General features: G+C 39.3%; 1 protein-coding gene and 1 pseudogene across 2 annotated transcripts in view; one reads left to right on the top strand and one right to left on the bottom strand.

Annotated features, from left to right (window-relative positions):
* The window catches only part of GNE (glucosamine (UDP-N-acetyl)-2-epimerase/N-acetylmannosamine kinase), a 59,368-nt gene that overhangs the window by 17,681 nt on the left and 15,490 nt on the right, over positions 1-26,197 (bottom strand). Inside the window, exons 2-5 of one of the 2 annotated variants that reach the window (XM_005883954.2) lie at positions 20,080-20,285; positions 14,443-14,894; positions 9,898-10,050; positions 7,022-7,234 (exon numbers count right to left, since the gene is read on the bottom strand). In XM_005883954.2, the coding sequence (XP_005884016.1) occupies positions 7,022-7,234; positions 9,898-10,050; positions 14,443-14,894; positions 20,080-20,285 (1,024 nt within the window). Of the gene's footprint in view, positions 1-7,021; positions 7,235-9,897; positions 10,051-14,442; positions 14,895-18,710; positions 18,777-20,079; positions 20,286-26,197 lie in introns of those variants that run through there. The other variant, XM_014531465.1, reaches the window with a different exon arrangement.
* Positions 18,776-20,071, top strand: LOC102252875 (annotated as a pseudogene).

Below are 26,197 nucleotides of genomic sequence, written 5' to 3'. Positions count from 1 at the left end.
CTCCTCCCACTAGAATGGAAGTTTCATGAGACCTCAACCCATTTTAGACTAGTTTACTACTGAATCCCAATGCATAACACATAGTAGGTGCTTATTAAATGTTTTCTTAATGAATGAATTAATGAAGTAGAAAGAATTTTCATCTGGTGGCTTCAATTTTCTCTGAAGTAGGGAGCAAAATAATACTTTGGGAATGAAAAGGAAGAAGGTCAAAAGATAATACAGAATAATGCTTTAAACAATAAAGTATTTAAATAAAAATAAAATTTTAAAAATTAAACAAAAAATACTACTCAGTATAGGTCAAGAATGCTTTACAAATAAACACACAAAAAAGGCCAAAAAATAAAAGATAATACAGAGTTAGGGTGGCAATTATGAAGAATGGGAAAAAGAGCTGGGACTAATGTCTTTGATTCTAGTCCAATTCTTTTTCTTTTTTTTTAAAATTGTTTTATTGCTTAAATTATTACAAAGAGTATTACATAAGTCTCCTTTTTTCCCCCGCCCTTGACAATCCCCTGGCATCCCCTACCCTCCAGTGTCTTATGTCCATTGGTTATGCTTATATGCATGCATACAAGTCCTTTGGTTGATCTCTTACCTCCTCCTCCTACCCCCCAACCCTCCCGCCTTCCCGGTGTAGTTTGACAGTCTGTTCGAGGCAGCTCTGCCTCTGTATCTATTTTTGTTCATAAGTTTATAATGGTCTTTATTATCCATAAATGAGTGAGATCATGTGGTATTTTTCCTTCATTGACTGGCTTATTTCACTTAGCATAATGCTCTCCAGTTCCATCCATGCTGTTGCAAATGGTAAGAGTTCCTTCTTTTTTACAGCAGCATAGTATTCCATCGTGTAGATGTACCACAGTTTTCTAATCCATTCATCTACTGATGGGCACTTAGGCTGTTTCCAAATCTTAGCTATGGTGAATTGTGCTGCTATGAACATAGGGGTGCATAGATCCTTTCTGATTGGTGTTTCTGGTTTCTTGGGATATATTCCTAGAAGTGGGATCACAGGGTCAAATGGGAGTTCCATGTTTTGTTTTTTGAGGAAACTCCATACTGTCTTCCATAGTGGCTGCACCAGTCTGCATTCCCACCAGCAGTGCACAAGTGTTCCTTTTTCTCCACATCCTCTCCAGCACTTGTCGTTTGTTGATTTGTTGATGATAGCCAGTCTGACAGGTGTGAGATGGTACCTCATTGTTGTTTTGATTTGCATCTCTCGGATGATTAGTGACTTTGAGCATGTTTTCATATGTCTCTTGGCTTTCTGAATGTCCTCTTTTAAAAGATGTCTATTTAGATCCTTTGCCCATTTTTTGATTGGATTGTTTATCTTCCTTTTGTTAAGTTGTATGAGTTACCTATAAATTTTGGAGATTAGGCCCTTATCAGATATAATGTTGGCAAATATGTTCTCCCATGTAGTGGGCTTTCTTGTTGTTTTGTTGATGGTTTCTTTTGCTGTGCAGAAACTTTTTATTTTGATGTAGTCCCATTTGTTCATTTTCTCTTTAGTTTCAACTGCCCTAGGAGCTGTATCAGTGAAGAAATTGCTTTGGCATATGTCTGAGATTTTGTTGCCTTTGAATTCTTCTAGAATTTTTATGGTTTCCTGTCGTACATTTAAGTCCTTTATCCATTTTGAGTTTATTTTTGTGTATGGTGTAAGTTGGTGGTCTAGTTTCATTTTCTTGCATATATCTGTCCAATTTTCCCAACACCACTTATTGAAGAGACTATCTTGGCTCCATTGAATGTTCTTTCCTCCTTTGTCAAATATTAATTGAGCATATTGGTTTGGGCCAATTTCTGGGTTCTCTATTCTATTCCATTGATCTATATGCCTGTTCTTGTGCCAGTACCAGGCAGTTTTGAGAACAGTGGCTTTGTAATACATCTTGATATCTGGTATTGAGATCCCACCTATTTTCTTCTTTCTCAGGATTGCTGCAGCTATTCGGGGTCTTTTTTTATTCCAGATGAATTTTTGGAGAGTTCGTTCTAGATCTGTGAAGTATGCCATTGGTATTTTAATGGGAAGTGCGTTGAATTTATAGATTGCTTTGGGTAGTATGGACATTTTAATGATGTTGATTCTACCAATCCAAGAACATGGTATGTTCTTCCATCTCTTTATGTCTTCCTCTATCTCTTTTTTCAACGTCCTGTAGTTTTCTGAGTAGAGGTCTTTTACCTCTTTAGTTAAGCTTATTCCTAGGTAGCTTAATTTTTTTGGTGCGATGGTAAATGGGATTGTTTTTATAATCTCTCTTTCTGAAAGTTCACTATTGGTGTATAGAAATGCCTCAGATTTCTTGGGGTTAATTTTGTATCCTGCTACATTGCCAAATTCATGTATTAAGTCTAGTAGTTTTTTGATGGAGTCTCTAGGGTTTTGTATGTATAATATCATGTCATCTGCAAATAAGGACAGTTTTACTTCCTCTTTTCCAATTTGGATGCCTTTTATTTCTTCTTCTTGCCTAATTGCAATGGCTAATACTTCCAGTACTATGTTGAACAGGAGTGGTGAGAGTGGGCATCCCTGTCTTGTTCCTGTTCTTAGGGGAAATGGTGTTAGTTTTTGTCCATTGAGTATGATGTTGGCTGTGGGCCTGTCATATATGGCTTTTATTAAGTTGAGGTATGATCCTTCTACTCCCACCTTGCTGAGAGTTTTTATCAAAAATGGGTGTTGGATTTTGTCAAATGCTTTTTCTGCATCAATTGATATGACCATGTGGTTTTTTTCTTTCAATTTGTTTATGTGATGTATCACGTTTATTGATTTGCGGATATTGTACCATCCTTGCATCCCTGGGATAAATCCTACTTGGTCATGGTGTATGATCTTTCTGATGTACTGCTGGATCCGATTTGCTAAGATTTTGTTGAGGATTTTGGCATCTATGTTCATGAGGGATATTGGCCTGTAATTCTCTTTCATTGTGTTGTCTTTACCTGGTTTTGGTATTAGGGTGATGCTGGCTTCATAGAATGAGCTTGGAAGTGTTCCTTCCTCCTGAATTTTTTGTAGTAGTCTGAGGAGGATAGGTTTTAGTTCTTCCTTGAAAGTTTGGTAAAACTCCCCTGAGAAGCCATCTGGTCCTGGGCTTTTGTTTGCTGGGAGCTTTTTGATGACTGCTTCAATTTCTTCCATAGTTATTGGCCTATTGAGGTTTTTAGATTCTTCCTGATTGAGTTTTGGAATGTTGTACTTTCCTAGGAATTTGTCCATTTCCTCCAGGTTGTCTAGTTTGTTGGAGTAGAGCTGTCCATAGTATTGTTTAACAATCATTTGTATTTCTGTGGGGTCTGTTGTTATTTCGCCTCTATCGTTTCTGATTTGGTTTATTTGGGTCCTCTCTCTTTGCTTCTTGGTGAGCCTGGCTAGAGGTTTGTCAATCTTGTTTATCCTTTCAAAGAACCAGCTCTTGGTTTCATTGATTTTCTGTATTGTTTTTTTGGTCTCTATGTCATTTATTTCTGCTCTAATCTTTATTATCTCCTTCCTTCTGCTCACTCTGGGGTTTTCTTGTTGCTCTCTTTCTAATTCTTTGAGTTGAAGAGTTAGATGATTTACTACCATTTTTTCTTGCTTTTTGAGATAGGCCTGAAGAGCTATAAACTTCCCTCTCAGGACTGCTTTCATTGTGTCCCATAGGTTTTGGATTGTTGTGTTATCATTGTCATTAGTTTCCAAGATGCTTTTAATTTCTTCTTTGATCTCATTGGTAACCCAATCAATATTTAATAACATGCTATTCAGCTTCCAAGTGTTTGAGTATTTTGGGTTGTTTTTATTGTAGTTTATTTCTAACATTATGCCATCGTGGTCTGAGAAGAAGCTTTTTATGATTTCAATCTTCTTGAATTTGTGGAGACTTTGCTTGTGACCCAATATGTGGTCTATTTTTGAATATGTCCCATGAGCACCTGAGAGGAATGTATATTCCATGGCTTTGGGGTGAAGTGTTCTGAAGATGTCAATTAAGTCCATCTGATCTAGTGAGTCATTTAGGATTGCTGTTTCTTTGCTGATTGTTTGTCTAGCGGGCTTATCCAGTGGTGTCAGTGGTGTATTAAAGTCCCCTACTATGATTGTATTGTTGTCGATCTCTCCTTTGATATCTTCCAGGAGTTTTTTTATGAATTTGGGTGCTCCTGCATTGGGTGCATATATGTTTACCAGGGTTATATCTTCTTGTTGTATTGATCCCTTTAGTATTATGAAGTGGCCTTCCTTATCTCTGGTTATGGCCTTCACTTTGAGATGTATTTTGTCCGATATAAGTATTGCTACCCCAGCTTTCTTTTCCTTTCCATTTGCGTGAAAGATATTTTTCCATCCCTTCACTTTCAGTCTGTGTGAGTCCCTTCTAATGAGGTGGGTCTCTTGTAGACAGCAGATGTATGGGTCATGTTTTTTTATCCATTCAGCCACTCGATGTCTTTTGGTTGGAGCATTTAGTCCGTTTACATTTAAAGTTATTATTGAAAGGTACTTGTTTGTAGCCATTTCTTTTTTTGTGTGTGTGGCTGTTTTCTTTCTGAGCTTGTTATTTCTTCTTTTTACACCAGTCCCTTTAGCATTTCTTGCATGGCTGGCTTGGTGGTGATAAACTCCCTTAGCCTTTTTTTGTCTGTGAAGCTTCTTATTTCCCCTTCAATTTTGAATGAAAGCCTTGCTGGATAGAGTATTCTTGGATTCAGTCCTTTGCTTTGCATCACTTTGTAGATTTCTGTCCATTCTTTTCTGGCCTGATGTGTTTCTGTTGAGAAATCATTTGATAATCTAATGGGAGATCCCTTGTATGTAACTTTCCGTCTCTCTCTTGCAGCCTGTAAGATTCTCTCTTTGTCCTGAACATTTGCCATGGTAATTATGATGTGTCTTGGTGTGGGTCTTTTCGGATTCACCTTGTTTGGGACTCTCTGGGCTTGTGTGACTTTTTTCTTCCCCACCTCAGGGAAGTTTTCTGATATTATTTCTTCGAATAGGTTTTCTAATCCATGTTCATCTTTCTGTTGTTCTGGCACCCCTATTATTCGTATGTTGTTTCGTTTCATGTTGTCCCAAAGCTCCCTTAGGCTCTCCTCCTGTCTTTTAATTTTTTTCTCCATTTGCAGTATAGTTTGGGTGTGTTTTGCTTCCTTGTCTTCTAATTCAGAACTGCTGCTCCTCGGATGGGGGCAGGCTGCTCACACAGCTGCTGTTCCTCAGACTGGGCAGGCTGCTCGTGCGGCTGCTGCTGCTTGGGCAAGGGCAAGATGCTTGTGCAGCTGCTGCTCCTCGGACTAGTGCAGGGTACGGGCTGTGCGCAGCTGCTGCTCCTCGGATGGGGGCGGGCTGCGCAGGGCTGCCACTATTCAGACGTAGGAAGACTGCTCGTGTGGCTGCTGCTCCTCGGACAGGTCGGACTGCTCGCGTGGTTGCTGCTCCTCGGACGGGGAAGCGGGTCGCTCACACAGCTGCTGCTCCTTAGACAGGGGCAGGCCACATGAGGCTGCTGCTCTTAGGATCAAGGCAGGCTGCTCACGGGGCTGATGCTCCCTGGACAAGAGCACGCCGCTCACGTGTTTGCTGCTCACGTGGTTGAAAAAATAACATGAAGAGAAGTAGGAAATAAAGGAACAAACAAACAAACAAAAAGAGAACAAAGAAAGAAGCAAAAAAAAAAAACAAACAAAAAAAAAAAGGGAAAACAAAGAAAAAAGAAAAAAAAGCTAACAAAATAATAAAAAAATAAAAATGAAAAATTAAAATGTCATTCCTTTGGCTGGCTTAAGATCCCAGTTTTCTGGAATGTCTGTGATTTTGTTGTTGTTTTTGTTGCTGGGACTCCAATTCTTTTTCTATGAACTACATATATGTTTTCCATTAGCTATTGAAATATATTTGCATATAGACAGTATTAGAACTCAGACTAATGTTAACCTGTTAACTGCCACGATATTTTGAATTTAATTAAAAAAGGTCTGCCGCTTGCGTCTAAAGATGCTTATGGCGTACAAATGGTTAATGATAGGATAAGCCCGGTTAGCAAATTCATTAATCATCCTACTTACACTTTAGTTATTAAGGAGGCATCTTATTTAGAATTGCCATTTAGTCTGAAGCACTGACTAAAGGGACTCTACTAGCCCCAGAAAATGAAAGACTAGCACTCATATACTGATAACACATTCTCCCTTCAACACAGCCATCAAAGACCACAATTAACTAAGAAACTCTTAGCTCTAACTGATATTACAAAGACAATAAAGCCAAGCCAGCATGGCTCAGTGGTTGAGTGTTGACCTATAAACCAGAGATCATGGTTTGATTCCCAGTCAGGGCACATACCTAGGTTGCGGGCTCAATCCCAAATGTGGGGTGTGCAGGAGGCATCTGATCAATGATACTCTCTCATCATTGATGTTTATGTTTCTACTAGAGGCCCGGTGCACAAATTCGTGCACAGGTGGGGTCCATCAGCCTGGCCCGCAATTGAGGCCTATTGGGGGGCTGGCCGGGATGGGGGGAGGGGCCACGGGAAGTTGGCTCTGGGAGCGCAAAGACCACCAGGGGGCAGCTCCTGCGTTGAGCATCTGCCCTCTGGTGGTCAGTGCATGTCATAGCGACTGGTTGACCAGTCATTCGGTTGTAATGGTCACTTAGGTTTTTATATATATAGGTCCCTCTCTCACCCTTCCTCTCTGAAATCAATAAGAATCTATTTAAATATATATATATATATGTGTGTGTGTGTGTGTGTATATATATATGTATACATATATACACATACACACATACACACACACAATTAATAAACAAAGACAATAAAAATGTCAGTAGAGCCTTAAAAAGTTTGGTAATCACAGTGTGCTTTATGTAAATTTTAAGCTACATTTGGTCATTAACTTCATTCACTCATTGATAAAAATGTATGTCATCATACATTTTGTAATAATTCATATATATCTATTAAGCCTAGTCAGCTGAAATATAAGCAAAGGTAGATACCTGTTTCTCTTCCAATCTGCCGTGTTCCTAGATTGATCACAGGTGTTCCAAAAGCTCCAACCTCTCGTACCCCACAACTGCTGTTCCCAATCACACAACCAGCGTGGGCAACCAACTGTATAAACTGTTCAAATGGGACATGTTTAACTGCACGAAAATTCGGATGATGCTCGATGCCCTTCTTCCGCATCACTCGAACCATCTCTTTGCTCCCTGTGAAAATGAACAGAACCAACTATTACATGGTTTATGAGAGAAACAATTTTCATTGGCAAGTATAACCCCACTTAAAGAAATCTTCCCATAAATACTCATAACAGTTATTCAGGAAATAGTCATTTTAATTGTTGATCTTTTCATGAGTGATGACTAGTTGTCTGGTTAGCTCTCTGCTTCAACTCATCTAGAAACTTTAAACAGCAACAGTTTGGACTTTTCAAACAGCACCCAGCAAAGCAAATACCTTTTATAAATGCCCCAGTAAAAGTCTTTATCTTAAACAACAATTAAGAGGCTCAAGACAGGCCACTAGTTTCTATTTCTGAAGCTGGGTGTTCCTAAATGGAAAGGTCTCAGGCTCCACCCATTAAGCTGACAACAGCTCAGTGGGATAGTTCTCCCACTTATGTGGACTAAGCTCCAAGAAAATACAGATAGATTCTGTTACTGTGGCTGATATCTTATTTTAAACTAGAGGCCTGGTGCACGAAATTCATGCACAGGAGGGGTCCCTCAGACCAGCCTGCACCCTCTCCAATCTGGGACCCTTCGGGGGATATCCAACTGCCTCTCGCAATCTAGAATTGCTGACTCCTAACTGCTCATCTGCCTGCCTTCCTGATCACCCCTAACTGCTCCCCTACCGGCCTGATCGCCCCTAACTGCTTCCCTGCTGGCCTGATTGCCCCTAACCACCACTGCCTCACCCCACACCCAGGACCCAGGACTCCCTCCTCTTGCCGGTTGCAGGCACCCAGGACCCAAGCTTCCCTGCCTTTGGCTGGCCGCAGGCACCCAGGACCCGGGCCAGCTTTGCCCGGGTCGGCTGCAGCCACAGGCACCTGGGACCACAGGGCAGGCGCCTGAGACCGCGGGGAGTGCAGCTTGTCCCTCTCCCTGGCCGCAGCCCTAGCCGCTGGTGCCTGGGACCACAGGGTGGGCGGCTTGTCCCTCTCCCAGGCTGCAGCCTGGCTGGTCCCCATTCCTCTCTCGTGAGCTCATTTGTGCCTGGCTGGTCATTCCTCTCTTCTCGTGAGCTCATTTGTGCTTGGCTGGTCCCCATTCCTCCCTCACGAGCTCATTTGTGCCTGGCTGGTCCCCATTCCTCTCTTCCCAGTGTTGACTGTCTGAGCCCTTACGGCGTGAGGGCGTGATGACCATTTGCATATTAGCTCTTTATTATATAGGATGTGTGATTTTAAAAAATGTTACAGATATATGAGGGAGAGGCCTCTCTGCTTGCCTCTCTACTCACCCTTCCCTAGCTACCAAAGGAGGCAAAGTTGCTAATCTGGTTGGTTAGAAGGCAGGACAGCAATCACACTGCATTCCCCAGTGGGCAGTAGCCACTGATTTAACAAAAGCTGGGAATGCAGTGTTCTCTCTCATTTTAACTTTCTCTGTGTAGTGAGATAACAGAGCCAGGGTCTACTCTTTAGCACAGGCCCAGCCATGCCTATAACCATTGCAGAATGCCAGAAGGTGCTACTATTCCAAGATTCAAATTTGGGCTCAGTTGAAGGCTTGTTTTTGGCCTTAAGCCTAGATTACAGGTAGTAATCGTGTTTTCCTGAGGGTTCTATATTACGGAACTGGGCACTAAACAGATAATGAGAAAATGATGCCTTGATTCTTATTTCCCTATTGTTCTTTGTGTATATTTTATCAAAAACTCCATGAGAAGGAAAGGGGAGTGGTAGGCATGATATAGGCATTCCTGGGACCCTTTACTTTCAGAGGGGAAAAAATATTTCTAATTTAAGGTATGTACAATCAGGAAAGTATATTAAAAACAAAACACAATTGGCAATGAATATTAAACAAGAGAGATATAATTACAAATATTTACACAGAAGTTTAAAGGATTATAAAAGAAGAAATATTAAGGTTTCAGAAATATTGTTAAATTACCTGGACAAAATCAGAGTTGTGGGTTAACTTTTTTTTTTTCCAATTACCACTAAGACAAGGATTCTTTCAGAGAATGATGATGACATCATGACATTGCAGAAAACGGTCCTGCCTCCTTTTCCACAAAGTGCCTAACAGCTCAGCAATGAGTGGTGTCAGCTAATAATGAATATTTGAAAATTCTTTATGTCAGGCACTTCTCATTCATATCTCATATCTCCATTAACATGGTTAAGGTCTCACTAGCACCAAAGCCTATAGTACCATCCACTGGTAGGTGATCAATAAGGTCAGGCTTGGGGATCAACTGGGGACTCTAGATCTAAATTATTTAAGCTCAAGATTACTTTAAGGTACAGTTAATATAAAGAAGAGAAGAAATAATAATATGGCTATTTTACTGTGGTCAGTGGAATCATTACTTTAATAAAGACACTCTTTCAACTTCTAAGGTTTGTCTCTTTGCTATTGCATTTTCTCACTGGTGTAAACTGGAGGGAAGAGATTTAATATAAAACTAGAGTGAAGATTAGAGAGATTTTTCTTTTTTTTAGTATTAAGTTTCTACTAGACTTTACAAAAACATCACAATCTCTTCAATCTGCTACAAAATTGGTGATCCTTTGAAAACTGCAACGCATTTCAGAATACAGCAGCCTTCAATATAAAATGAGCAAGACAGGAAGGGCAGTCAAAAGAAGACATAACAGAAACGTACAACTGGAAAGGTAGGTGGCAACAATTACCTGCATCAATATTTGGAAACAGAACTAGGGTCCGCTTGTTAAATGAGATAAGTGCATCCAATGTTAACTCAAACATTTTAATGGAATGCTTAATGTCAGTGGTCACCGGGTGTTGTAGAGCAACAATGTAATCTTTAGGTTTTACATCATCACCTGTTTAAAGAAAAATCAAACCACATTGCTTCATTAGTTATGAATCTCAAAGGAGGAAGAAGAAGATTCCAAAAGGCAGATCCCGGTTTGTGCTTTTACAAATGATAAGGAAAAAAGGTTGTTACATTTTAAGCCAGTCATCCAAATTGGGTTCAAATAATAAAAACTTATAGCAAAAAGTCCCAGAATTCGACAAACTTAACATTTTAAAAAGGTGCTTGCTACCACAAACAAAATATATGACTTTAAACAGAAGACACTAACTAGAATTCATTCTTTCAAGTCCAAAATATTCCAAAGCATTAGAAAACTGAATCTTCCCAATTTCAAACTAGTGTCTTTAATGAATTATCAGCAATATCAATGAATAATAATATGTTGCAAATCAGGACATTCAAAGGTTGAATGAGCATTAAATATATTTCATAGAATACATAGGAGCTTCCTCTTACCATCACCCACCGGATTCAACAAATGGCTAATATTTCTAACTCTGTTCAAAGAATGAGAATGGCTTCACTTATCCCAATGCTAGGATCCCAAGGACAGTTCCTCAGCAAAGATTTAAAAGTGTAAATGGGGCCGAAACCGGTTTGGCTCAGTGGATAGAGCGTCGGCCTGCGGACTGAGAGGTCCCAGGTTCGATTCCGGTCAAGGGCATGTACCTGGGTTGCGGGCACATCCCCACTGGGAGATGTGCAGGAGGCAGCTGATCGATGTTTCTCTCTCATCGATGTTTCTAACTCTCTATTCCTCTCCCTTCCTCTCTGTAAAAAATCAATAAAACAAAATAAAATAAAAATAAATAAATAAAAGTGTAAATGGGGCCCTGGCTGGTTTGGCTCAGTGGATAGAGCGTCGGCCTTCAGACTGAGGGGTCCCAGGTTCGATTCTGATCAAGGGCATGTACCTTGGTTTCGGGCACATTCCCAGTGGGGGGTGTGCGGAGGCAGCTGATCGATGTTTCTCTCTCATCGATGTTTCTAACTCTCTATTCCTCTCCCTTCCTCTCTGTAAAAAATCAATAAAATATATATTTTTTTAAAAAAAGTGTAAATGGGTCAGATGGACAGTGCAATGCCAAAGAACACAGAACATTTATCAATAGGGCCTATATTATCCCATAAAATGAGCTCCAGTGACTTATTTTTTAATGAGAGTATATTTATTTGTGATATTAATTTTAATGATCAATTTTACAATGCATTATATATTATTAATTTCAAAATTCAAACAATAGCAGTTATTTTTTATGATTTAATGGTAACAGAATTTTTACTAAGAATCTTCAGTAGTAACTGATTTAAAAATTATAGGTTCCCGCCCTAACCGGTTTGGCTCAGTGGATGGAGCATCAGCCTGTGGACTGAAGGGTCTCAGGTTCGTTTCCGGTCAAGGGCATGTGCCTTGGTTGTGGGCACATCCCCAGTGGGAGGTGTGCAGGAGGCAGCTGATCGATGTTTCTCTCTCATCGATGTTTCTAGCTCTCTATCCCTCTCCCTTCCTCTCTAAAAAATCAATAAAATACATTTAAAAAATTACATAGGTCCCCAAATTATATTAAAAAAATTATTGATCCTATATTATGTTCCAAAATAGGGCTAGGGGGATATAATTATTAAATTTTTGTGCAAAGTAGAAATTTTTTTGTGCAAAGGCCTAAAAGAATCTATCAGAATCAAAAGTCTAGAAAGATGAGTTCAACATAAATTTAAGTAATTCACTAGATATAGATCAGGGCCTTTAGAAACTATGGGGAGAGCTGGACCAGCATGGCTCAGTGGTTGAGCGTCGACCTATGAACCAGGAGGTCATGGTTCAATTCTCAGTCAGAGCACATGCCCAAGTTGCAAGCTCGACCCCCAGTGGGGGGCATGCATGAGGCAGCCAATCAATGATTCTCTCTCATCATTGATGTTTCTACCTTTTTCTCCCTCTCCCTTCCTCTCTGAAATAAAAAAATAAATAAATAAAAAACAAACTATGGGGAGAGAAACAACAATGAAAGAGATAAAAGATAAGGTACAAGTTGGTCCCGCTATAATGCATGTTTCTATAATGTGAATTAGCTCATCTGTGGTTGGTAAATAAAGGAATGATGCCAGCCTTTAATGTATAGTTTAGTTATTCATACATGATTCCCTATGGCTACATACAAAGAACCTTATGTAAATATGCACAATGTTGCTAATATTTTTATTAGGAGGAAGACAGCACCTGTCAGAGGGCCCCTTCACCCCACATTCTTTCTCTTGGTTCAGTGTGCCCATGTACTCTGTCTTGAGAACACTTTTGGGACAAGTGTCTCTGACCATGGCTGTGCATGTGTGTAGGGGGAGAGCGGGACAATTTTACTTTGAGAGTGAAGATGTCAGAGAGGTTCTGTGGTCCCATGCAGAGGATCATTCTATATAATTTATGGCTACAACTTATTGCTAAGGTGAAAGTGGGAGATGAAGAAAAATTCCAGCAGTTAACCCCAAGAGAACTTCCATTTCTCATTTATTTTCTCCTTTAAGTGTGATTAAGAAATATCTGCACTATATAGAAAATAACCATATAATGCGAAATTGCACTTTGTAACTCAAGACTCTATCTGGAGCTAGATTCTTTATAAAAGAAGGATAGCTACAGAGCAAAACCTGGTGAAAAAGAAAACACAGGACAATAAGCTGGAGCTACCCATCTCTGGCAATAATACATTTTGTGCAAAGCTTCTCAACGCACAGCTTCTGACATTATCACTCCGCCTTTATCCCCAGAACTCAGTCAGCAGTTTCAACCCTTCCACACAACCCGTTCCATTAAGGTACCATCATTTTGTTTTGTGTTCAAGTTCTATATTTACTGTGACATTTCTTTCAATATTGGGAATTTAACATGTCTTTTTAACTTAGCTAATATTTTTATTAGGACTGTTATTTATTAATGTTCTGGTTACAAAGTTGCAATCCTATTTTTTCCTGTAAGTAAGGTGATAAACATCAGAAGAAGCAGGTACAGACGTTGCACAATGTATCATTGCTAGGGGTAGGTGGCTTGGGCTCATTGTCTTGTTCCCACTCACCCCATCCAAAACACACACTGTTGTTTTTTAAATCAAGTTTTTGCTCTTTTGTCATCTTTCTTTTCATAAACTGCTCAAGTGGTTCCAAATAGAACTTTAAGCCCTACAAGTACAAGCTTGCTACATTCTGCTTTATAAGGATTATTTTCTATTCATTACAGGTTTTTCAAAAATCCAAAGTTTGTCAGAATACATATAAGAGCTAACAATATAATCAGAACATAATGAAAGAATGTTTGCTTAGAAGCATACAAAAAGAAGAGACCAAAGAGACAAGTTTCTTCCACTTCATTATCTAGACAGGGTCCTTAATAACTACAAATCTGTCCAAGAATAAGAAATATGTAGAATGGATTAACTTCTATAATACGAAAGCCTGATCCCTTTCCTGTTTTAATGTGATCTGATTTAAAATATACACAATCACTTTAAGTACACAATCACCTATTATTCATTAACTTCATTTTCCAATAGTTCTACCTCTTTAAAAAGGAGAGCCCTAAGTACCTCAACAGATAATTAATCCTGGTTTGTTCTCTAGATAGTACTCTATAATAAATTAACCAAATGAAATTCTATTTGTAACCCTATTTTCTTTGCCTCTGTTTAGCAAAAGGTAATTCCAGGAGGCTAGATCAATGAACATTGAAGATTTCAGACCTTAATGCTTATTTACATATATAACAAACTCTGGTGGTACAACTATGACTTTTGCTTTTAATCATCATCATCATCATAATCCTTTTTCATAAATACTTATGGCTTACTAACTGCTTTCAACATTCATTATCTCATATGAGTATTCCAACAATCATGTAACAAAGACATTAGAAATAAAAATAACACATTTTTAATTGTACTAAAAACCAAAATAAAGGAAAACAAACATAAAAACACCCATAATTCTACTAACCAGAAATAAATATTATAAATGACTTGGTGTACATACTTTCTTGAACTTTCCATTATGTTACTGTTTTCATAAAAATGGCATATTATACATAAATTTTGTAGCTTGCTTCCCCCCCCTTTTGCTATGTCAGGATCTATCTCTGTAACTAAATATTCACCCATCACATTACATCTAATGGATTAAAAGCATTCCACTGTATAAATATATCATAGATTCAATCCATTGACCCTACTTTACAGAAAAGGTGAGTCTCGAGAGGTGAAGTCATACCATAGAGTAAGATCTATGAACTAAAGCCTTAGCCTTCTGATTGCTCATGGCATATTCCATCCACAATAGTTTCTGGAAGGGCTAAAACATACCCAATACTGACAAACACAACCATTAAGACTGAATAAAGTCTGATACATACCTAGCCACATGCGAATGATGCTCATGTAGTCCTTGTTCTTGGCACAGAGGAGTTTGTCATAGGAAGGACAGCCTGCCAGAAGGATGCGATCATGGTCCTCACACATGGATATCAGGTGTTGCTCTGCGCTTCGGGTACAGCACACATGATAATGAGCCAGTTTTGTTATGGCGTGTCTAATGGAATCGTCAATGGTCCCACTGACTTCCCCACCTTCAATGTGAAGGATTCGGATGTTCATCAAGGCAGCAGATGTTGCCAGTGCTAGGGCATCAAACCTGTCTCCATGGACAATCATGATATCAGGCTTCAGGCGATTAAGGACATCTGGTAGCTTCACTAGGGCCAGGCCTACTGACTCAACCATAGCTGCCTCATCTTCCCCTCTAACAATCGTGTGTAGCCTGGTGTTAATGTCGAAGTCATCTTGCTCAATCATGCGGTATGTATTTCTGAAGCAAGAGAGAAATAAAGATGTGAGAGCATGTTCTTAAATACAGGACCACAAAAACGTGAGAAAAGCAATCTAAAAGCAACTCTGAAGAGAGAAATATTTTATAAAATTTCCTTGTTAAATAAATTGAAGTATAACTTACAAAAAATTAAAAACAGACCATAAATGCATAGATCACTTGATTAATTTTTCTACCTGCATTACCCTGTAGCCACCACCCAGATTAGGACATAACCATCCAGCATCTTGGAAATCTCACTTGTGCCCCTCTCAGTGAGTACCTGGAGGGAAAACTATCTGAGGGAGAATTTTTTTATTAGGAAAAAAGAGACCAAAATTTAAATTGGTCATGACATTTTCTTTTTTTTCTATATTTATAAATTTTTAAAAATAAATTTGCTACTTAATAGGAAAAAATGTTACTTATAAAAGCAAAGCTCATTTTAAAAACATAGTAGGGAACCAGGACACCAGACATATCACAACAATACCAATTTCTGAATGATGGGAATTATCACCTGAATTTCCTTGTATGGTACTATCAATGCAGCCTAGTTCTGATTGGAGCAAAAATGTAAGTTTCACAGCATAAATTGGCTGTGAAATGCCATTTCAAGCTTCAGTAACCACAGTAATACTCAATGTCTTAAGGTTTCCTGTCAGTTATGATAAGATTCTAAAAGATATGGCTTTTTTTCTAAATATATAATACATTTATTATTTAAAAATTGGAAAATACTGAAAATTATCATCCATAAACCTACACTCAGTGTTATTTTGTTTTTTTTCTAGCCATTTTATGCATAACATTTTAACCTGATTGAGATTACCTACAATTTTGTAATCTACTTAATTCACATAATACTAATTTTCTCTGATCATGGTGGATTCTTTACATACATCATTGTACATTATATGGATATCTAGTAGTCATTTCATAGATTCCTTTGGATTTTCCTATACAAGCTATGTTGCCTGTAAATAAAGACAATCTTTATGTCTTTATATATCTTGCTTTATTGTACTGGCTGTTATATCTAACACAAGTTGAAGAGAAGTGGTGAAAGTGGAAGTCCTTACCTTGTTCCCAATTTTAGGAGGAAAGCATAAATTTTATGTTAGCTATAGGCTTTTCACAGGTGTCCTTTATCCATTCTATCCAAGCTTACTACAAGTTTTTATCATAACTAGCTGTTTAATTTCATCAAATGTTTTTAATATGTATTGATATGATTGTATGGTTTTTCCCCTGTATTCTGTTGAGATGTGAATTATACTAATTGATTTTCAGATGTTAAAATTTCTGAGATAAGCCCACTTGGTGGTAATGTATTATCGGTTTGCCATTTCATCTAAATTGATTGTCAATTTTCTTAGGCTAATATTCCCTTTTATTCTCTTTTTAAAATCTTTATTGTTGGAAGTATTACATATGTCCCCTCTTTTATTCTTTTAAAGGCTGCAATATTTTGAAAGAAATAACTTTTGACTGTTAATTTTCTCTATTGTTTAATCTATTTTTATATTTCATTGATTTCCACTCTATTACTTCCTTCTTGTTTACTACAGTAGAAACAGATCATTGACTCTAAACTTGTCCTCTTTTTAATATAGTATTTAAAGCTATAAATTTCCCTTTAAGCACTGCTTCATTTACAACCACAGATTTGGTATACTGTAATATTTATTATACAGCTAAAAATATTTTTTTAACATTTATTTTTATTTTTTATTTTTGTTAATCCTCACCCGAGGATATTTTTCCACTGATTTTTTGAAGAGAGAGGAAGGGAGGGGGAGAGAGAGAGAGAGAAAGAAACATTGATAGATTGCTTCCCGCATGCACCCTGACCAGAGCCGGGGATTGAGCCTGCATCCAAGGCATGTGTCCTTGACCAGAATCAAACCGGGACCCTTCAGTCCCCAGGGCTGATGCTCCATCCACTGAGCCAAACCGGCTAGGGCCAAAATATTTTCTAATTTCCCTTAGGATTTCTTATTTGGCCCATGGCTTAAAACTCATAAATAAAACAACCAACTAAAACATGGGCTAAAGATCTTAACAGACCCTTCACCAAAGATGATATAAAGATGGCAAAAAAAGCATATGAAAAGATGCTTCACACCTTGTATCATCAGGAAAATGCAAATGAAAACAATGAGATACCACTACACACCTATTATATTAGTCAAAATCCAGAACACTGACACCACCAAATGCTGATGAGGAATTGGAGCAACAGGAACTCTACATTCGTTATTGGGGGGAAACAAAATGATACAGCCACTCTGGAAGACAGCTTGGCAGTTTCTTACAAAACTAAATGTACCCTAGTCATACAATCCAGCAATTGTGCTCCTCTGTTTACCCAAAGAAGCTGAAAACTTATGTCCACAATCCACCCAAAAAGTTGCAATACAGATGTTTATAGTAATATTCTTCAGCGCTAAAAAGAAATTACTATCAAGCTATTAAAATACATGAAGGAAACTTACATGCATATTGCTAAATAAAAGAAGCCAATCTGAAAACGCTACATACTGTATGATTCCAATTCTATGACATCCTGGAAAAGGCAAATCTATGGAGATGGTAAAGAAAAAGTCAGTGGTTTCCTGGGGTGAGGGTAAAGAAGGGATGGATATGTAGAGATTTTTAAGGCAGTGAAACAACCCTGTATGATACTGAAACAATGGGTTCATGTCTTTATAGATTTGTCCAAACCCACATAATTTATACCACCAAACTGAACCCTAACGTGGGTTTTCTTAGGCAGAGTTTCACCTTTTTAAAAGCTATGAAATTTTGAGCTGTCCATAAATTTCTTCTCTACTCTAAGTTCTTAGAGAAAATTGCTAAATTGGTTTTTGGAGGCAGGTTTTTATTTATTTGTTTTTGCTATTGTTATTATCTTGTTTTTAAAGAACAGTCTGAAAAAAACAAATTTACTTTAACACAGCTGTTTTCTCATTTAATATTGTATTTCTGACCATCTTTGGAGATTGCATTAACATTTTCATGCCACAAGGGTGCACTAACTGCTACTTATTACATGTAACAAAATGAATGTTCATCTTTGGTTTATATATTCTGCTCCTTCAATACTCTGGTTTCTCTTCAGATCGCATAAATCTTTCGCCTTTTATTCTGCTCCTTCAAAAATTTCCCAATTTTCATTTTTTGTATTTCATCTCTGATCAACAACAAACCTAATGTCATCAAAATAAATATCAATGGTAATGGTAATATAACATTTTACTTTACCTAGTAAATAAATTAGATTTTTAAAATCTTGTTCCATATCTACTACTTTATATGCTGTTGAACTATATATCAGTTTTAATGTCGAATTACCATTAGAACTCACAAAACAGATAACATTAAATCACATTATATCACACAATATATAAGTGCCATTTCTCCTTAATATAACAAATAATATTAATACCTATTTATCAAGCATCCATTAAGCAGCATCATTGTCATGAATTCTCCATATCACTATCTCCATTCTTCACAATAACCTACATCAAAGGTTTGCACTCCATTTTATAATTGAGGAATCTGAGGCTCAGAGATGCTAAGCTACTTCCCTAAGGCCACATAAAAACTAAGTGGTAGAGATTTTAAATGCCGTTGGGAGTACAAGTACCTTCCTCCTCGTCTTTGCTCTGAAAGGAAATGGAATAGGAAGTAGAATGAGTGACACAGTATCAAGGGAAAACTGTGCTAAGTGCTGGGACCTGTGAATAGGACAGAAGAGGACCCTGCTCTCATATTCTGACAGTCTGCAGGTGCCTGCTGAAGACTTACCCAGATCACTGCTACCTGGAAGTGGTTGATATATCCTGGTGCAAACTTCTGAGGAGGAACCACAGGACAGCATGGAGCAGCAACTGAACACAAGGGCAGAGACACGTGGACGGAAAGGCCTGGGCAGAAGGGCCCTCGGTGGGAATAAGTCAAACCCAGCCACACCAGAGCCAGCCCAGCAGGAGCCCCTCATGGTGATGAGGGCCTTGTGGGATGAAGATGGGGACCAGCAGATTAGCTATCAGGTTGGTAAAGAGGATCCCTTCTCTGTTACATAGAGTGCATCATACGAGGTGTTCTCCAAACCCATCCTGGAAGAGGATGTATTTCTTAAGTCCTTCCACTGCCTGAGAGGTGGGTCAGAGCAAGAGTTTTCTCAACAGGTTTTTGATGATGCAAACTCACTTTCTGAATGTTCCTTGCAATACATGGAAAAGGAGGCAAAACAAGAATTTCCTCCACAGAATGTGGGAGAGAAATCACTTGTTGAGCATTCTGAGCACATGACAGGCAAGAAGCCTCCTCCTGGAGAACACCCAACACTAGGCCTGGTAGATCCTACCCGGCTTGTAGAATTTGCTAGAAATAAGCCAAGAAAAAATGGAGAATGTGATGCTCCAGAAAAATGTGGTTGTCCTCAGAGTGAATGCACAAGAGTGTTGAAGACGAGAAATTCCCTAAGAAAGCATCTCCACCTCATTCATGGCCCCGCAACTACATGTGTGGAATGTGGGAAAGCGTTTCCTGAGAGCTCCAAACTAAAGACGTTTTATGGCTCATCCTGGAGAGAGGCCTTTTCAGTGTACTTTTAAAGGGTGCGGAAAACGCTTTTCCCTGGCCTTCAACTTGCATACACTTGTACGCATCCACACCAGGGAGAGGGCTTTTGTGTGTTCCTATGAAGGCTGTCACAGGAGCTTTGTCCAGTCAAATAACCTGAAATCTCACATCTTAACTCATGCAAGACAAAAAATAATCAATAAAAAGAAGATGGAACGAAAATCTTTAAACAGGGAAAGCATTTTAACAAAAGAGTGATTGGGGACAAATATGCCTCATTGGTTATTTTCAGGAGAGAATATTTGAATCAATGTTGCAACCCTATAAGGCATATTTTTAAATGTTACTAAGATGCTCCTTTTAATTGTGATACCATTCTAAGAACATTGTGTACACAATGATAGTGTGCTTCCAACAGGAAGGTCAGTAAAAACTTTACTTCAAAAGAGTAAAACAAAACAAAACAAAACAACCTAAGTGGTAGAACTAGGATTTGAAACTAGATCCACATAGCAGTTCCTGGATCCAAGCTCTCTCCAGTACACAATGTTACAATGAGTATCTTCATAAGAAAATGCTTTCATCTTACCCATAGTCATCGATCAGGTGAGAGCCAAGCACCACAACGTCCAGGTCAAAGAACTCAGGTTCCGTTTTAATGCCAAACATGATCGGTGCAAGTTTAGAATAATCAGCACGGTTGCAAGTAGCAACACAAACCCGAAGCTTCCGATTATTCCCATTCTTCTCCATGACTTGATTTTTTCTTTTTGAAAGGTTCTTAAAATAGAGTTCCTGAAGTTACAAAAATAAAAATGATTTATGATCAGAATGAAAGGTCCTAGATATAAACAGAATTTTACGATTATAAGTCCTTATCCACTGTGTAGCATGGTGATTTTTAACCTTTTTTCCCACCGTACTTGTGAGTGACACAGCCACTGGTATATCCAGAGTTATGAAATTCCAGCTGACTAATTATAACTCCACCCCTTTCTCTCACAATTAAGAAAATATACTGGAAAACACCTGGCCGAAGTGGCTCAGTTGGTTGGGCGTCATCCTGTGCACCATGCACCGAAAGATTGCCCATCGATTCCCAGTCAGGACACATACCTGGGTTGGGAGCTCCATCAGATCCCCAGTCAGGGAGCATACAGAAGGCAACCGACAATGTTTCTCTTTCTTTATCTCTCTCTCCCTTCTTCTCTCCCTCTAAGCATGTCCTCGGGTGAGGATTAAAAAAAAGAAAAAATACTGGAATGCAATTAAAAAAGAGTGACATAAATCAAATATCATTTAAAAGGCAAGGAATCATCAGGTCTTTATTAGTTAAAAATTACTTGCCATACCTCACAATTGATCCCAACATACCAGACTATTGCAAAACTTTGAGAATTACTTATCTAGTTCAACTCTTTCACTAACAAAAAGGAAAACACAGGTTTTGAGAGGGGAAATTACTTCCCCAAGATTCAGTATCACATCCTATAAGGGACTAGAGACTGGAGCACGACATTCGTGCACTGAGGGAGGGTCCCTCAGCCCGGCCTGTGCCCTCTTGCAGTCCAGGACCCTTAGGGGTATGTCTGACTGCCAGCTTAGGTGCTCCCCACAGGATCCTTAGCACTGCCACATCCACTGAGAGGTCCTTAGCGCTGCCACAGAGGCGGGAGAGGCTCCTGCCACTGCAGCTGCACTTGCCAGCTGTGAGCCCAGCTTCTGGCTGTGCGGCGCTCACCCTGTGGGAGTGCACTGACCACCAGGGGGCAGATCCTGCGTTGAGCGTCTGCCCCCTGGTGGTCAGTGTGCGTCACAGTGACCAGTCATTTCCCATTCAGTCGATTTGCATATTAGGGTTTTATTATGTAGGATGGTATCTATTCAACTTTACACCATACACCCCGTATACAGCCCAGCTTCTGGCTGTGCGGCGCTCACCCTGTGGGAGTGCACTGACCACCAGGGGGCAGATCCTGCGTTGAGCGTCTGCCCCCTGGTGGTCAGTGTGCGTCACAGTGACCAGTCATTTCCCATTCAGTCGATTTGCATATTAGGGTTTTATTATGTAGGATGGTATCTATTCAACTTTACACCATACACCCCGTATGTTTTATTATGTAGGATGATATCTATTCAACTTTACACCACACACCCCGTATATATAAAGCACTGTGATCAGTGCTGATGAATAGAAAGATGAATAAGACAAAAATTAAAACACAACAACAACAAAACAACAACACTACCTTTAAGGCCTCATTAGCACCTGTAGCCAGTGATTACAAACTTCACAACTCCAAATGCCACCAGAATTTCCTGTCCCACAGGCACCTTAAAGTCACTGTCGCAAACCAAACTCATTTTCTTTTCTAAACCTGTTTCTCTTTCCTTGTTCTCTAACTTAGTTATGAGCCTTCTATTCATCCAAATGCTTTGACATTCTTGTCTCCTCTGTTCGTCACAGTGTGCCTCCTAAGGCCCAATCAATTACATCTCCTGAATATCTTTCAAATCTCTCTCCTCTCCATCCCAATCCCTCATTTTAGGTCTGAACTATGGTAACAGCTATCAAAGTAGTTTGCCTGTCTCTAGCTTTGCCCTGCCTCCCACAAACTTTCCAAGTGATCTTTCTAAAGTTCATAAATCTGATTATCATGCTAACCGGGATACATCACCTATGGACAAAGCCCAAATTTCTAATTTGGACCTAGCCCATCCTTCCATCCATTTCAAATGCCCTTACTCTGGGCCGAAGAGCCTGAAGTTCAGCCAGTGGGTCTCCGTATCTGTGCTTTTCTAGATGCAAGTACCTCTCCCTAAAACTTCCTTTCCCTCTTGACTGAACTCTTCCTCATACCTCAAAACAGTTTAAGTGTCACTTCCTCTGGAAAGCTTTCGCATACCCCTCATTCCTCCTCACCCAGCCCTTCTAGTTGCTGCCTGCCTCTGAGCACTGGGCCCTACCATACAGATACACACTATTGTTCTCCTCTGCCTTCCTGTCTCCCTACCACTCTATACCCTTCTTTCAAAAAGTAAAAATCAGGGACAAGGGATAAAATTTCACTTCATAGATTGATCTCAATGTTTATCTTTCAGGAAGTGTACCAATGTTTAGAATTTGCACTTAGGAATCCAGAAAAGCTTGAGTAAAGATGCCATTAAAAAGGGAGCTACCTTTTAGATGCCTGGCTGGAGTGGCTCAGTGGTTGAGTGTCGACCTATGAACCCAGAGGTCATGGTTCAATTCCTGGTCAGGGCACATGCTCAGGTTGTGGCCTCAATCCCCAGTGAGGGGTGTGCAGGAGGCAGCTGATCAATGATTTTCTCTCATCATTAATGTTTCTATCTCCCTCTCCCTTCCTCTCTGAAACCAAAAAAAAAATTAAAAAAAAATTTTTTTAAACAGAGCTCCCTTCAGATCAGGGTAAACTCTGAAATTCAGTGGAAATCCTATCAGTAGCCCTCTGTTGTTGGTATCTCATCTCTCTTAGGTTAGAACTTCCGTGATCACACAAATTGCCTATCACTGGGCCATTGTGAATTTACAATCTCAGTAAAAGCTAATTCCACCTAATAGAAAGCATTTATAAGATAATGAGCATTCTGTCAAGAATTGTACAGTAAGTCCTCACTTAATATTATCAATAGTTTCTGTGACTAAGTGAAACAAAACCAATTTTACCATGGGCCAGCAATTTTCAACTCATGGCACACATAAACTACTGAAATTCTGCAACACAACAAAAAAATATATTTTTTGCCAATTTGACAAAAAAATTGGTGTAATTTTTATTTACTCAGATATTTCAAGTTTTAAGGATTCTTGCAACACACCAGTTGAAAATCACTGGCCTATGGCATCTCATCAACATTTTAAGAAAACAATGCTGCCTTGTTAATAAGATCTAAGCACTACCTCATAATTAAAGAGAGAAACATATTTTTCTAAAAGTGGCTGTCTTAGGTGTTCTTGTACACAATCCTTTTTCCACTCATTACATTTAAGCTGAGTAAATTGTTGGTGATATTTACTTTGTTGGGTGAGGCAAAGCACATCATTCATGGCTGGTCGATTTGTATTTATTTTAAAAGAACAGTAAATATCTAGCAACATTAAAATGCTTAGTATTTACCAGGTAACTCAAAGGTTATTCTACCAAAACTGAGAGTAAACTAGCTATATAAATAAACTATGAAAAATACAAAGTTACTTAGGCCAATCCGATAAAATTTCTACAAGAAATGTCTAGCATATAAAGGGAATAGATAAGACTTGCAAATCTTATTTCTTGAATTACATTAATGTTTATTGTCTTTACCCAAACCCCTAGAAATTAACTTGTTTCAATAGCATTTTAATCCTTTATTACTATTTGGGGCAAAGTAATTAGGTTTCTATTGCCTGCAGATGTATACAGTGTGTTCACTTAAGAATGATGGCTAAAGTAGAGCAATGTTCAGGTGTGCTTATATAGTATGTTGCTGTAGGAATAATTGATGACTTTTAAGCCATACTATATTTTTAAAGTTAATTTGCACAAATATATTCATATCTGTTTTGTCCAATGCAGAATTTAAAATTGAGGAATAAATAAGCTTGAAAAATTTAAAATCAAGGTGATTGCTTATATGCAGATGCTTGATTCTAGATCTTGAAATACTTGATGCACCTCCACATTTACCTTAGATTCTTTTGTGTGTTTTTTAAATTTATTGAGATGATATTGGTCAACATGAACATATAGATTTCAGGTGTGTGTTTCTATGTTACAAAACCTGTATATTGCACCGTGTGCCCACTACCTTGGATTCTTCTACTTTGGCTTCAAACAAAAGCCCATGATGGTTTTGTCTTGTGTGTAAATGTTATTTATTTAGCATAGACATTAAAGATAACTTCCTGAAAAAAAAAAAGTTACTTAGGCCAAAACTTTTTTAAGGAAAGAAGTTAAATCTTAAAAAGAAAATAATAGGCCTTGGCCGGGTAGTTCAGTTGGTTAGAGCATCACCCTGATATGGCAAGGTTGCAAGTTTGATCCCCAGTGAGGGCACATACAAGAATCAACCAATGAATGTATAAATAAGTGGAACGACAAATCGATGTTCCTCTCTCATTCAAATCAATCAAACCCAGCATTCAGGACATTGCCCACATCCAGCGTTTGCCTTGTGTCTGTTCATTTCATAAACATCTATGAGTGAGAACTTTCTGCCAAGAGTACATGACACTGTAGGCGTCCCCTTCCCCTTTTCACTTTTTGCGGTTTCAGTTATCCGCGGTCTGAGACTATTAAATGGAAAATTCCAGAAATAAACAATTCTTTCTAAAATTTTAAATTTCACTATGTTCTCAGTGGGGTGATGAAAACTCACCTCACCCCACTCCGTCCCAGTGTGACTCATCCCTTTGTTCAGTGTTGAATCCATGATATATATGCTCCCCAACCTTAGTCACTTAGTAGCAGCCTAGGTTATCTGACTGTCACAGTATCACACTGCTCCTGTTCAAATAAACTTCATTTTACTTAATACTGGTCCCAAAGAGTAAGAGCAGTGATGCCGGCAGTTCAAATATGCCAAAGAGAAGCAGTCAGGCGCTTCCTCTACGAAAACGTGAAAGTTCTCAACTCAGTAAGAAGATATATACTGAGGTTGCTAAAATCTACAGTAAGAATGAATCTTCTATGGGTGAAGCGGGGGGAAATGCGTGCTAGTTTTGCTGTCGCACTTCAAACTGCAAAAGTTAAAGGCACAGTGCGTAAGTGCTTAGTTAAATGGTAAAGGCAGCCCTAGACAGTTTGGCTCAGTGGATAGAGCATCGGCCTGCGGACTGAAGGGTCCCAGGTTCAATTCTGGCCAAGGGCACATGCCTGGGTTGGGGGCTTGATCCCCAGTAGGGGGCGTGCAGGAGGCAGCTGATCAATGATTCTCTCTCATCGTTGATGTTTCTATCTCTCTATCCCTCTCTCTTCCTCTCTGAAATCAATAAAAATATTTTTTTAAAAAAATAAATGGTAAAGGCATTAAACGTCATCATAGATATGTATACACAGGGGAAAAACAGGGTTCCGTGCTATCTGCTGGTTTCAGGCATCCACTGGGGATCTTGCAACCTGTCCCCCATGGATAAGGGGGGACTACGCTTTCCTCAGTGCAGAGAGGATGAGACTCACAGAAATCAGAAGGACGGGGTTATCTGAAAGTGTTCTGAAATTCAGGACCCTATTCCTGAGCGATAATTCCGTTTGGCTTCGACAGTCCGGTTAATCAGCTGCCTATAATGCTAAGCTGTGCCCACCCCGCCTCTCTCCATCAGAGGAGCACAGAATACTTTCCGTGCCGCAGGAGGTGCACAGTGTGCTCAGGACGGGGTGCGCCTGTGCGTGCACGCGTGCGGGTAACAAACGCTTATCAAACTTCCGAGGAAGCGCAGACTCAGAACGCAGTCCGGGTTGGGCGCAGACCTTCCCAGTCATCTCTCACTTCAACCTTTATCCCCAGGGCAACCTGCCTAGCAAGTAGCTCTCCGCCCTCCGATGCCGTTAACGGGCATTACCGTGCAGGGCCGCCCGTTTTCTTCCCGGAGAGCACTGCTCCGGGAGCGTCGCGCCGGCCTCCCTCCCACCGCCCCCATCCCCAACCACACACACAACTTCCCTGACGGTACCCGCCCGGGGCCGCCCTGACGCTGCCTGCGCCTC

Source organism: Myotis brandtii, unplaced genomic scaffold (genome assembly GCF_000412655.1).
Source record: "Myotis brandtii unplaced genomic scaffold, ASM41265v1 scaffold806, whole genome shotgun sequence".
NCBI classification, from domain to species: Eukaryota; Metazoa; Chordata; class Mammalia; order Chiroptera; family Vespertilionidae; genus Myotis; species Myotis brandtii.
Note: the sequence above shows the minus strand (reverse complement) of the source record. Positions and strands in the feature narration are given on the sequence as shown.